The sequence below is a fragment of the Nerophis ophidion genome, linkage group LG13, assembly GCF_033978795.1.
Source record: "Nerophis ophidion isolate RoL-2023_Sa linkage group LG13, RoL_Noph_v1.0, whole genome shotgun sequence".
Taxonomy (NCBI): Eukaryota; Metazoa; Chordata; class Actinopteri; order Syngnathiformes; family Syngnathidae; genus Nerophis; species Nerophis ophidion.
The window spans coordinates 1263493-1276623 of record NC_084623.1 but is presented as its reverse complement, the minus strand read 5'-3'; the positions used below and the strand labels follow the sequence as shown (position 1 = coordinate 1276623).

The window sequence follows — 13131 nt, the reverse complement described above, 5'->3', positions numbered from 1 at the left end:
TTGTGACGCTCCATAGGGTTAGCAGTCATCCTCCACCTGTTCCACCGTTGTGACGCTCCATAGGGTTAGCAGTCATCCTCCACCTGTTCCACCGTTGTGACGCTCCATAGGGTTAGCAGTCATCCTCCACCTGTTCCACCCTTGTGACGCTACATAGGGTTAGCAGTCATCCTCCACCTTCTCCACCGTTGTGACGCTACATAGGGTTAGCAGTCATCCTCCACCTTCTCCACCGTTGTGACGCTCCATAGGGTTAGCAGTCATCCTCCACCTGTTCCACCGTTGTGAGGCTCCATAGGGTTAGCAGTCATCCTCCACCTGTTCCACCGTTGTGACGCTCCATAGGGTTAGCAGTCATCCTCCACCTGTTCCACCGTTGTGACGCTCCATAGGGTTAGCAGTCATCCTCCACCTGTCCCACCGTTGTGACGCTCCATAGGGTTAGCAGTCATCCTCCACCTGTTCCACCGTTGTGACGCTACATAGGGTTAGCAGTCATCCTCCACCTTCTCCACCGTTGTGACGCTCCATAGGGTTAGCAGTCATCCTCCACCTGTTCCACCCTTGTGACGCTACATAGGGTTAGCAGTCATCCTCCACCTGTTCCACCGTTGTGACGCTACATAGGGTTAGCAGTCATCCTCCACCTTCTCCACCGTTGTGACGCTCCATAGGGTTAGCAGTCATCCTCCACCTGTTCCACCGTTGTGAGGCTCCATAGGGTTAGCAGTCATCCTCCACCTGTTCCACCGTTGTGACGCTCCATAGGGTTAGCAGTCATCCTCCACCTGTTCCACCGTTGTGACGCTCCATAGGGTTAGCAGTCATCCTCCACCTGTTCCACCGTTGTGACGCTCCATAGGGTTAGCAGTCATCCTCCACCTGTTCCACCGTTGTGACGCTCCATAGGGTTAGCAGTCATCCTCCACCTGTTCCACCGTTGTGACGCTCCATAGGGTTAGCAGTCATCCTCCACCTGTTCCACCGTTGTGACGCTCCATAGGGTTAGCAGTCATCCTCCACCTGTCCCACCGTTGTGACGCTCCATAGGGTTAGCAGTCATCCTCCACCTGTTCCACCGTTGTGAGGCTCCATAGGGTTAGCAGTCATCCTCCACCTTCTCCACCGTTGTGACGCTCCATAGGGTTAGCAGTCATCCTCCACCTGTTCCACCGTTGTGAGGCTCCATAGGGTTAGCAGTCATCCTCCACCTGTTCCACCGTTGTGACGCTCCATAGGGTTAGCAGTCATCCTCCACCTGTTCAACCGTTGTGACCCTCCATAGGGTTAGCAGTCATCCTCCACCTGTTCCACCGTTGTGAGGCTCCATAGGGTTAGCAGTCATCCTCCACCTGTTCCACCGTTGTGACGCTCCATAGGGTTAGCAGTCATCCTCCACCTGTTCCACCGTTGTGACGCTCCATAGGGTTAGCAGTCATCCTCCACCTGTTCCACCGTTGTGACGCTCCATAGGGTTAGCAGTCACACTCCACCTGTTCCACCGTTGTGACGCTCCATAGGGTTAGCAGTCATCCTCCACCTTCTCCACCGTTGTGACGCTACATAGGGTTAGCAGTCATCCTCCACCTGTTCCACCGTTGTGACGCTCCATAGGGTTAGCAGTCATCCTCCACCTGTTCCACCGTTGTGACGCTACATAGGGTTAGCAGTCATCCTCCACCTGTTCCACCGTTGTGACGCTCCATAGGGTTAGCAGTCATCCTCCACCTGTTCCACCGTTGTGACGCTCCATAGGGTTAGCAGTCATCCTCCACCTGTTCCACCGTTGTGACGCTCCATAGGGTTAGCAGTCATCCTCCACCTGTTCCACCGTTGTGACGCTCCATAGGGTTAGCAGTCATCCTCCACCTGTTCCACCGTTGTGACGCTCCATAGGGTTAGCAGTCATCCTCCACCTGTTCCACCGTTGTGACGCTCCATAGGGTTAGCAGTCATCCTCCACCTGTTCCACCCTTGTGACGCTACATAGGGTTAGCAGTCATCCTCCACCTTCTCCACCGTTGTGACGCTACATAGGGTTAGCAGTCATCCTCCACCTTCTCCACCGTTGTGACGCTCCATAGGGTTAGCAGTCATCCTCCACCTGTTCCACCGTTGTGAGGCTCCATAGGGTTAGCAGTCATCCTCCACCTGTTCCACCGTTGTGACGCTCCATAGGGTTAGCAGTCATCCTCCACCTGTTCCACCGTTGTGACGCTCCATAGGGTTAGCAGTCATCCTCCACCTGTCCCACCGTTGTGACGCTCCATAGGGTTAGCAGTCATCCTCCACCTGTTCCACCGTTGTGACGCTACATAGGGTTAGCAGTCATCCTCCACCTTCTCCACCGTTGTGACGCTCCATAGGGTTAGCAGTCATCCTCCACCTGTTCCACCCTTGTGACGCTACATAGGGTTAGCAGTCATCCTCCACCTGTTCCACCGTTGTGACGCTACATAGGGTTAGCAGTCATCCTCCACCTTCTCCACCGTTGTGACGCTCCATAGGGTTAGCAGTCATCCTCCACCTGTTCCACCGTTGTGAGGCTCCATAGGGTTAGCAGTCATCCTCCACCTGTTCCACCGTTGTGACGCTCCATAGGGTTAGCAGTCATCCTCCACCTGTTCCACCGTTGTGACGCTCCATAGGGTTAGCAGTCATCCTCCACCTGTTCCACCGTTGTGACGCTCCATAGGGTTAGCAGTCATCCTCCACCTGTTCCACCGTTGTGACGCTCCATAGGGTTAGCAGTCATCCTCCACCTGTTCCACCGTTGTGACGCTCCATAGGGTTAGCAGTCATCCTCCACCTGTTCCACCGTTGTGACGCTCCATAGGGTTAGCAGTCATCCTCCACCTGTCCCACCGTTGTGACGCTCCATAGGGTTAGCAGTCATCCTCCACCTGTTCCACCGTTGTGACGCTCCATAGGGTTAGCAGTCATCCTCCACCTGTTCCACCGTTGTGACGCTCCATAGGGTTAGCAGTCATCCTCCACCTGTTCCACCGTTGTGACGCTCCATAGGGTTAGCAGTCATCCTCCACCTGTTCCACCGTTGTGACGCTCCATAGGGTTAGCAGTCATCTTCCACCTGTTCCACCGTTGTGACGCTCCATAGGGTTAGCAGTCATCCTCCACCTGTTCCACCGTTGTGAGGCTCCATAGGGTTAGCAGTCATCCTCCACCTGTCCCACCGTTGAGGTCTTATGTTGTTATTTCCCCATACCTGGGCCCACATGGATGTGGGGGTGCCTTCTTCCACCATCGCAGTCGTTGTGGTGGTTCTTACATCTACCGTACAAACCCCATGAGTACTCACTCACGTATACACACATGTACGTAGAGTCAGTATTAAAGAAGTACGTGTGTGTGTGTGTGTGTGTGTGTGTGTGTGTGTGTGTGTGTGTGTGTGTGTGTGTGGTATAGTTTGAGGGCAGGAGTCTACACCAGCTGGTCAGTCACATCTGCAGAGGTCACTATAAACCTTTGACCTCTCCTTTTTCATCTGACCTTTGTCTGTTGGTCACTCACCTCTTTAAGGTATGTACTACCTCATCTACTTCTTATACTGTGTACTTGTGTACCTCAATATGTATGTACTACCTCATCTACTTCTTATACTGTGTACTTGTGTACCTCAATATGTATGTACTACCTCATCTACCTCTTGTACTGTGTACTTGTGTACCTCAATATGTATGTACTACATCTACTTACAGTATATGTACTACATCTACTTACAGTATATGTACTACATCTACTTATACTGTGTACTTGTGTACCTCAATATGTATGTACTACATCTACTTACAGTATATGTACTACATCTACTTATACTGTGTACTTGTGTACCTCAATATGTGTGTACCTTATGTACACATATGTACGTTATGTACGCCAAAACGTATGTTGATCATTTCACTGTTTAATGCCTGTTGAGTCATTAGAAAAATATAATACATGATTAATCAAACCTGTAATTGAATGTTATATGTGCGTGGTGTGTTCAAGTGAACCCAATGTTGTATGTGCGTGGTGTGTTCAAGTGAACCCAATGTTGTATGTGCGTGGTGTGTTCAAGTGAACCCAATGTTGTATGTGCGTGGTGTGTTCAAGTGAACCCAATGTTGTATGTGCGTGGTGTGTTCAAGTGAACCCAATGTTATATGTGCGTGGTGTGTTCAGGTGAACTTAATGTTATGTGTGTGTGGTGTGTTCAGGTGAACCTAATGTTATATGTGCGTGGTGTGTTCAGGTGAACTTAATGTTATATGTGTTTGGTGTATTCAGGTGAACACAATGTTGTATGTGTGTTCAGGTGAACACAATGTTGTATGTGCGTGGTGTGTTCAATTAAACCTAATGTTGTATGTGCGTGGTGTGTTCAGGTGAACCTAATGTTGTATGTGCGTGGTGTGTTCAGGTGAACCTAATGTTGTATGTGCGTGGTGTGTTCAATTAAACCTAATGTTGTATGTGCGTGGTGTGTTCAGGTGAACCTAATGTTGTATGTGCGTGGTGTGTTCAGGTGAACCTAATGTTATATGTGCGTGGTGTGTTCAGGTGAACTTAATGTTATATGTGTTTGGTGTATTCAGGTGAACACAATGTTGTATGTGTGTTCAGGTGAACACAATGTTGTATGTGCGTGGTGTGTTCAATTAAACCTAATGTTGTATGTGCGTGGTGTGTTCAGGTGAACTTAATGTTATGTGTGTGTGGTGTGTTCAGGTGAACCTAATGTTATATGTGCGTGGTGTGTTCAGGTGAACTTAATGTTATATGTGTTTGGTGTATTCAGGTGAACACAATGTTGTATGTGTGTTCAGGTGAACACAATGTTGTATGTGCGTGGTGTGTTCAATTAAACCTAATGTTGTATGTGCGTGGTGTGTTCAGGTGAACCTAATGTTGTATGTGCGTGGTGTGTTCAGGTGAACCTAATGTTATGTGTGTGTGGTGTGTTCAGGTGAACCTAATGTTATATGTGCGTGGTGTGTTCAGGTGAACTTAATGTTATATGTGTTTGGTGTATTCAGGTGAACACAATGTTGTATGTGTGTTCAGGTGAACACAATGTTGTATGTGCGTGGTGTGTTCAATTAAACCTAATGTTGTATGTGCGTGGTGTGTTCAGGTGAACCTAATGTTATATGTGCGTGGTGTGTTCAGGTGAACCTAATGTTATATGTGTGTGGTGTGTTCAGGTGAACCTAATGTTATATGTGCATGGTGTGTTCAGGTGGACCTAATGTTATATGTGCGTGGTGTGTTCAAGTGAACCTAATGTTATATGTGTGTGGTGCGTTCAGGTGAACCCTCGCCATCGTCCGTCGGTCACTTCGGTCCTGCAGCGTCCTTTCCTGCAAAAATACCTGCACACTCAGGTGACTTAGACACTCACCTGTACTGTGTCATATGATACTTATTAAATGTGTGTGTGTGTGTGTGTGTGTGTGTGTGTGTGTGTGTGTGTGTGCGCGTGTGTGTGTGCAGGACATGGGTCACAATAACAAAGTAGCAACAAGTCCAGCCTGCAGACCTACACCAGGTAACACACTAGAAGATCATACACATGTTACACACATGTAACACAGGTGTGACACACATGTAACACAAATGTGACACACATGTTACACACGTAACACAGATGTGATGCACATGTAACTCAAATGCATACTTGCCTACCCTCCCGGATTTTCCGGGAGACTCCCGAAATTCAGCGCCTCTCCCGAAAACCTCCCGGGACAAATTTTCTCCCGAAATTCAGGCGAAGCTGGAGGCCACGCCTCCTCCAGCTCAAGGCGGACCTGAGTGATGTGCACAAAGAGCGTGTCTGCCCAATGACGTTATAACTGTAGAATGATCGAGGGCGAGTTCTTGGTTTCTTATGTTGGTTTTATGTTAGGCAGTTTCATTAACGTCCTCCCAGTGCGGTAAAACAACACACAACAACAGCTGTCCGAATTCGTCTACCTAAAGCAGTCCGTCTGCCAAACAGGACAATACTGCCATCTAGTGTACATGCATATGGTTATAAAAACAAGGATGGAATATTCAACCCTCAACTCAACAATGAGTAGATGAGTGTTATGTGTGTGTAAATGTGTAAATAAATCAACACTGAAATTCAAGTATTTCTTTATATATATATATATGTAAATATATATATATATTTATATATATATATATATATATATATATATGAAATACTTGTTTTGGTGAATCTATGAATCTAGCGGTAAATACACTACTCACCTCTTGACCACGCCCTGCCCCACCCACGACCACGCCCCCCACCTCTCGAAATCGGAGGTCTCAAGGTTGGTAAGTATGCTCAAATGTGACACACATAACACAAATGTGACACACGTTACACACACGTAACACACATACTGTATTACACACATGTAACACAAATATGACACACGTATAACACATGTGACACACATGTAACACAAATGTGACACACATGTAATACAAATGATGCACACGTGTAACAAAAATAGGACACATATGTAACACATATGTAACACAAATGTGACGTATATGTAACACAAATGTGACAAACATGTAACAAAAATGTGACACAGGTGTTACACACATGTAACACAAATGTGACAGACATGTAACGCAAATGTGACACACATGTAACACGCGTGACACATGTGACACACGTAACATAAATGTGACGTGTTACACAAATGTGACACATGTTACACACATATAACACAAATGTGATACACATTGCACAAATGTGACACATGTTACACATATGTAACACAAATGTGATTCATGTTGCACAAATGTGACACACATGTGAAAAATGTTACACACATGTACCACACATGTACCACACGTAACACACATGTGACACACATGTACCACACATGTAACACACATGTGACCAGAGGTGGGTAGAGTAGCCAGAAATTGTACTCAAGTAAGAGTACAGTTACTTTAGAAATGTATTACTCAAGTAAAAGTAAGGAGTAGTGACCCAAATATTTACTTGAGTAAAAGTAAAACGTATGTTGTGAAAAAACTACTCAAGTACTGAATAACTGATGAGTAACCTGTTTGTTTAATGATGGCGGCAACAAATAATGCACAAAAACATAAAAATAGCAACGAGCAAATTCAGAGCCAGGAATATCTTTTAAGCAACTAAAAAAATAATATATATTAAATAATAGTACATTAAAATAAAAATAAGGCATATTGAGCCACAATAACTTAATAGCACCATAGGCTCAGTAGGCATTGATTGATTGATTGATTGATACTTTTATTAGTAGATTGCACAGTACAGTACATATTATTAGTAGATTGTACAGTACAGTACATATTATTAGTAGATTGTACAGTACATATTATTAGTAGATTGCACAGTACAGTACATATTATTAGTAGATTGTACAGTACAGTACATATTATTAGTAGATTGTACAGTACATATTATTAGTAGATTGCACAGTACAGTACATATTATTAGTAGATTGCACAGTACAGTACATATTATTAGTAGATTGTACAGTACAGTACATATTATTAGTAGATAGTACAGTACATATTATTAGTAGATTGTACAGTACAGTACATATTATTAGTAGATTGCACAGTACATATTATTAGTAGATTGTACAGTACAGTACATATTATTAGTAGATTGCACAGTACAGTACATATTATTAGTAGATTGCACAGTACAGTACATATTATTAGTAGATTGCACAGTACAGTACATATTATTAGTAGATTGCACAGTACAGTACATATTATTAGTAGATTGTACAGTACAGTACATATTATTAGTAGATTGCACAGTACAGTACATATTATTAGTAGATTGCACAGTACAGTACATATTATTAGTAGATTGCACAGTACAGTACATATTATTAGTAGATTGCACAGTACAGTACATATTATTAGTAGATTGCACAGTACAGTACATATTCCGTACAATTGACCACTAAATGGTAACACCCCAATAAGTTTTTTAACGTTAATCAATTACTAAATAAATGACCAAGTCGAGGTGATCTACCTCATATATACATATACATACACACACATATCATATATATATATATATATACAGTATATATATACATTAATATTTACAGTATATAATTTACATGTATTTATTTTGCCGTTTTTGTTGACATGTTAAAGGTGTTTTAATGAATATACATGCATGTTTAACACACAGAGTCCTATCTTTCATGAAGACAAGAATATAAGTTGGTGTATTACCTGATTCTGATGACTTGCATTGATTGGAATCAGAATAATTTTTATTTGTCCGTTCCAACATGTACAAGACACATCAGAACTGAAATTACATTTTCGGCACAGTCCCGCTAAGAGCAGACACACGTTGCAGGGGGTGGGGGGGACAAGATGAGACCGCCGACAGATCAGCCGGTTACAGCGCTCCTTAAAAAGATAAGAAAAGGGTGACATTAGGAAAGGGGGGGAGTAAAAAAATATCAGTCCAAGGCTAGACCCTCAGCAGAGGTCTAGTCTGAGTCCAAGGAAAAAACCTCACATAGCATGGCACACATTAAACATACATATATCACACCAACTTGCAACAGAGGGAGCGGTGGGTTTGCGCAGGCCCGCTGTTCGCTCTGTAGCGCCGCTCAGCCATTTCACAACCCCAGAGGAGATAAGCGTTGGTGAGGGTGTTGATTTAAGGGTCGGGGTCATGTGTGTGCGTATATGCCCGATTAACTCGGGAGAGGTGAAGTGTTTTTGTATGGCTGAGGCCGATACATTTCGGCTACAGATGTTGTTGACAAAAAGGAAGGTCAAAAGCATCTATCTTTGAGAAGTCTTCGGGAGATTTTCTTCAGAACAGCCTGCTCCATGCCAAGGCCATTCAGGGAGTCCAAATCGTTGATAAAAAGTTGTTTTCCTTCGAGAAGACAAAATATTGACTTGTCTTCTCTGCTTGTCCATGCTGGACCTCTTTCAGTTCCAATTATTATTCTTTCTCTGCAAACTTTTCCAAGATGAGATCCATTTTGCGATTCAACTCAGAAATCGCACAAGTCTGTGTTCCCACAGCCCGACCCAATCCTTCCATTGCGTTGAACAGCCGTTGGGCCCCTTGAGTGGCTGCCATCGTCTTCCCAATTTGTCGATACACCAGAGCAATGCCCAGGCCATTCAGCAAGTGCCCCGTGATCACAGCTCCAAATAGGTAGGTGTCTTCCACGTCCTCCATGGAAAGAGCTGAGAGGAACATGATCCTCCATGAGTTCCAGGAGTCCCGCACGTAACCCGCAGTGATGGTCCATCAGGGCAGCCAGGCTCCCCCGAACCTCTTTTTCCGGTCCAAAAGACTGTGTCAATAGCGTCAAGAGTCCAGCTGATCATATTCATATTGAAATTTGGATTAGAGGACAGCGCAAAGAAAGAGGCTTTTAAAAAGTTCCGACAAGGACAGTATATAGACAGTTCAGACAGTATAGTGCTGATAACGTCCATGTTTTCAAATGGAGGAGAAAAAAAAGTTCCTCCTTTCTGTCTAATACCACATGAAAGCCGTTGGTTTTGGGCATCTTATTAGTCCAGCTTCTATATTCGTTTTTTGACACTTTACAAGAAATACATTGGCGGCAAACTCTGTAGCTTGCTAGCTTGTTTGCGCTGGCTTTCAGAGACTCTTATTTTGTTAGCACAGGCGTGATGGAGCGGCACTTTTATTGTGAAGGCAGGAACTGTGCGATCAGTCTTTAGGCATTTGACGGAAAGTACGATTGAAATAAAAGTGTATTTTTTTCCTTTACACTTTTGATTGATTGATTGAAACTTTTATTAGTAGATTGCACAGTACAGTACATATTCCGTACAATTGACCACTAAATGGTAACACCCCAATAAGTTTTTTAACTTTTTTAAATGGGATTCGACGTGTGACTGTCATGTGACCGCCTGGCTCTGTTTGATTGGTCCAAGGTCACCAGTGACTGCATGTGATTGGTGAAACTCAGGCATGCGTAGATCCTACTTTGAAAAACCAAAACAAACAGTAATAGATCGTTTAAAAAAAAAGTAGCGAGTAACGAGCTGAATGTAGATAAATGGAGCGGAGTAAGAGTAGCGATTCTTCTCTATAAATATACTCAAATAAAAGTAAAAGTATGTTGCATAAAAACTACTCTTAGAAGTACAATTTATCCCAAAAGTTACTCAAGTAGATGTAACGGAGTAAATGTAGCGCGTTACTAACCACCTCTGCATGTGACACACATGTAACAGACATGTGACAAACATGTAACACAAATTTGACATGTTACAAACATGTGACATACATATTACACACATGTGACACACTTGTAACACAAATGTGACACATGTAACACAAATGTGAAACACGTAACACACACGTGACATACATGTTACACACATGTAACACAAACGTGACACACCTGTAACACATGCAACACGTGTGACACATGTGACACACATGTAACACAAATATGACACATGTAACACAAATGTGACACACATGTAACACACATGTTACACACATGTAACACAAATGTGACACACATGTGACACTCATAACACAAATGTGACACAAACACACAGTTGCAACACACTTATTAGTGCAGACGCAAATGTACACAGGTGTGACATGTTAGTGTAGAAGACACGTGACACAAATGTACACAGGTGTGACATGTTAGTGTAGAAGACACGTGACACAAATGTACACAGGTGTGACATGTTAGTGTAGAAGACACGTGACACAAATGTACACAGGTGTGACATTTTAGTGTAGAAGACACGTGACACAAATGTACACAGGTGTGACATGTTAGTGTAGAAGACACGTGACACAAATGTACACAGGTGTGACATGTTAGTGTAGAAGACACGTGACACAAATGTACACAGGTGTGACATGTTAGTGTAGAAGACACGTGACACAAATGTACACAGGTGTGACATGTTAGTGTAGAAGACACGTGACACAAATGTACACAGGTGTGACATGTTAGTGTAGAAGACACGTGACACAAATGTACACAGGTGTGACATGTTAGTGTAGAAGACACGTGACACAAATGTACACAGGTGTGACATTTTAGTGTAGAAGACACGTGACTCAAATGTACACAGGTGTGACATGTTAGTGTAGAAGACACGTGACACAAATGTACACAGGTGTGACATGTTAGTGTAGAAGACACGTGACACAAATGTACACAGGTGTGACATGTTAGTGTAGAAGACACGTGACACAAATGTACACAGGTGTGACATGTTAGTGTAGAAGACACGTGACACAAATGTACACAGGTGTGACATGTTAGTGTAGAAGACACGTGACACAAATGTACACAGGTGTGACATGTTAGTGTAGAAGACACGTGACACAAATGTACACAGGTGTGACATTTTAGTGTAGAAGACACGTGACACAAATGTACACAGGTGTGACATGTTAGTGTAGAAGACACGTGACACAAATGTACACAGGTGTGACATGTTAGTGTAGAAGACACGTGACACAAATGTACACAGGTGTGACATGTTAGTGTAGAAGACACGTGACACAAATGTACACAGGTGTGACATGTTAGTGTAGAAGACACGTGACACAAATGTACACAGGTGTGACATGTTAGTGTAGAAGACACGTGACACAAATGTACACAGGTGTGACATGTTAGTGTAGAAGACACGTGACACAAATGTACACAGGTGTGACATGTTAGTGTAGAAGACACGTGACACAAATGTACACAGGTGTGACATGTTAGTGTAGAAGACACGTGACACAAATGTACACAGGTGTGACATGTTAGTGTAGAAGACACGTGACACAAATGTACACAGGTGTGACATGTTAGTGTAGAAGACACGTGACACAAATGTACACAGGTGTGACATGTTAGTGTAGAAGACACGTGACACAAATGTACACAGGTGTGACATTTTAGTGTAGAAGACACGTGACACAAATGTACACAGGTGTGACATTTTAGTGTAGAAGACACGTGACACAAATGTACACAGGTGTGACATGTTAGTGTAGAAGACACGTGACACAAATGTACACAGGTGTGACATTTTAGTGTAGAAGACACGTGACACAAATGTACACAGGTGTGACATTTTAGTGTAGAAGACACGTGACACAAATGTACACAGGTGTGACATGTTAGTGTAGAAGACACGTGACACAAATGTACACAGGTGTGACATGTTGCTTTATGTTGTGTAGACAAGAAGAAATGCAAAGCTGCTCTGAAGAAACTTCCTGTTAAACCAGAATGGAGGGGCTGTGCTGCTGCTAATTACACAGTAATAACTCACAGTAATAACACACACAGTAATATGTTGAGGGTTCCATAAAGGACATATATGTTTGTGTTGAGGGTTCCAAAGAGGACATGTATGGTTTTGTTAAGGGTTCCAAAGAGTACATAAAGGTTTGTGTTGAGGGTTCCAAAGAGGACATAAAGGTTTGGCTTGAGAGTTCCAAAGAGGACATATAACTTTTTGTTAAGCGTTCTAAAGAGGACATATATGTTTTTGTTAAGGGTTCCAAAAAGTACATAAAGGTTTGGCTTGAGAGTTCCAAAGAGGACATATATGTTTTTGTTAAGGGTTCCAAAAAGTACATAAAGGTGTGGCTTGAGGGTTCCAAAGAGGACATATATGTTTTTGTTAAGGGTTCCAAAAAGTACATAAATTTGTGGCTTGAGGGTTCTAAAGAGGACATATATGTTTTTGTTAAGCGTTCTAAAGAGGACATATATGTTTTTGTTAAGGGTTCCAAAAAGTACATAAAGGTTTGGCTTGAGAGTTCCAAAGAGGACATATAACTTTTTGTTAAGCGTTCTAAAGAGGGCATATATGTTTTTGTTAAGGGTTCCAAAAAGTACGTAAAGGTGTGGCTTGAGGGTTCCAAAGAGGACATATATGTTTTTGTTAAGGGTTCCAAAAAGTACATAAATTTGTGGCTTGAGGGTTCTAAAGAGGACATATATGTGTTTGTTAAGGGTTCCAAAAAGTACATAAAGGTTTGGCTTGAGGGTTCCAAAGAGGACATATATGTTTTTGTTAAGCGTTCTAAAGAGGACATATATGTTTTTGTTAAGG

At 43.1% G+C, this 13131-nt stretch overlaps 1 protein-coding gene across 1 annotated transcript in view; it reads left to right on the top strand.

The window, feature by feature from the left end:
- LOC133564059 (serine/threonine-protein kinase Nek5-like) overlaps window positions 1-13131 on the top strand; it is a 58874-nt gene that overhangs the window by 40038 nt on the left and 5705 nt on the right. The window contains exons 9-12 of the mRNA XM_061918139.1: window positions 3427-3540; window positions 5313-5387; window positions 5497-5551; window positions 12251-12330. Coding sequence (XP_061774123.1) covers window positions 3427-3540; window positions 5313-5387; window positions 5497-5551; window positions 12251-12330 — 324 coding nt within the window. The remainder of the gene's footprint in view (window positions 1-3426; window positions 3541-5312; window positions 5388-5496; window positions 5552-12250; window positions 12331-13131) is intronic.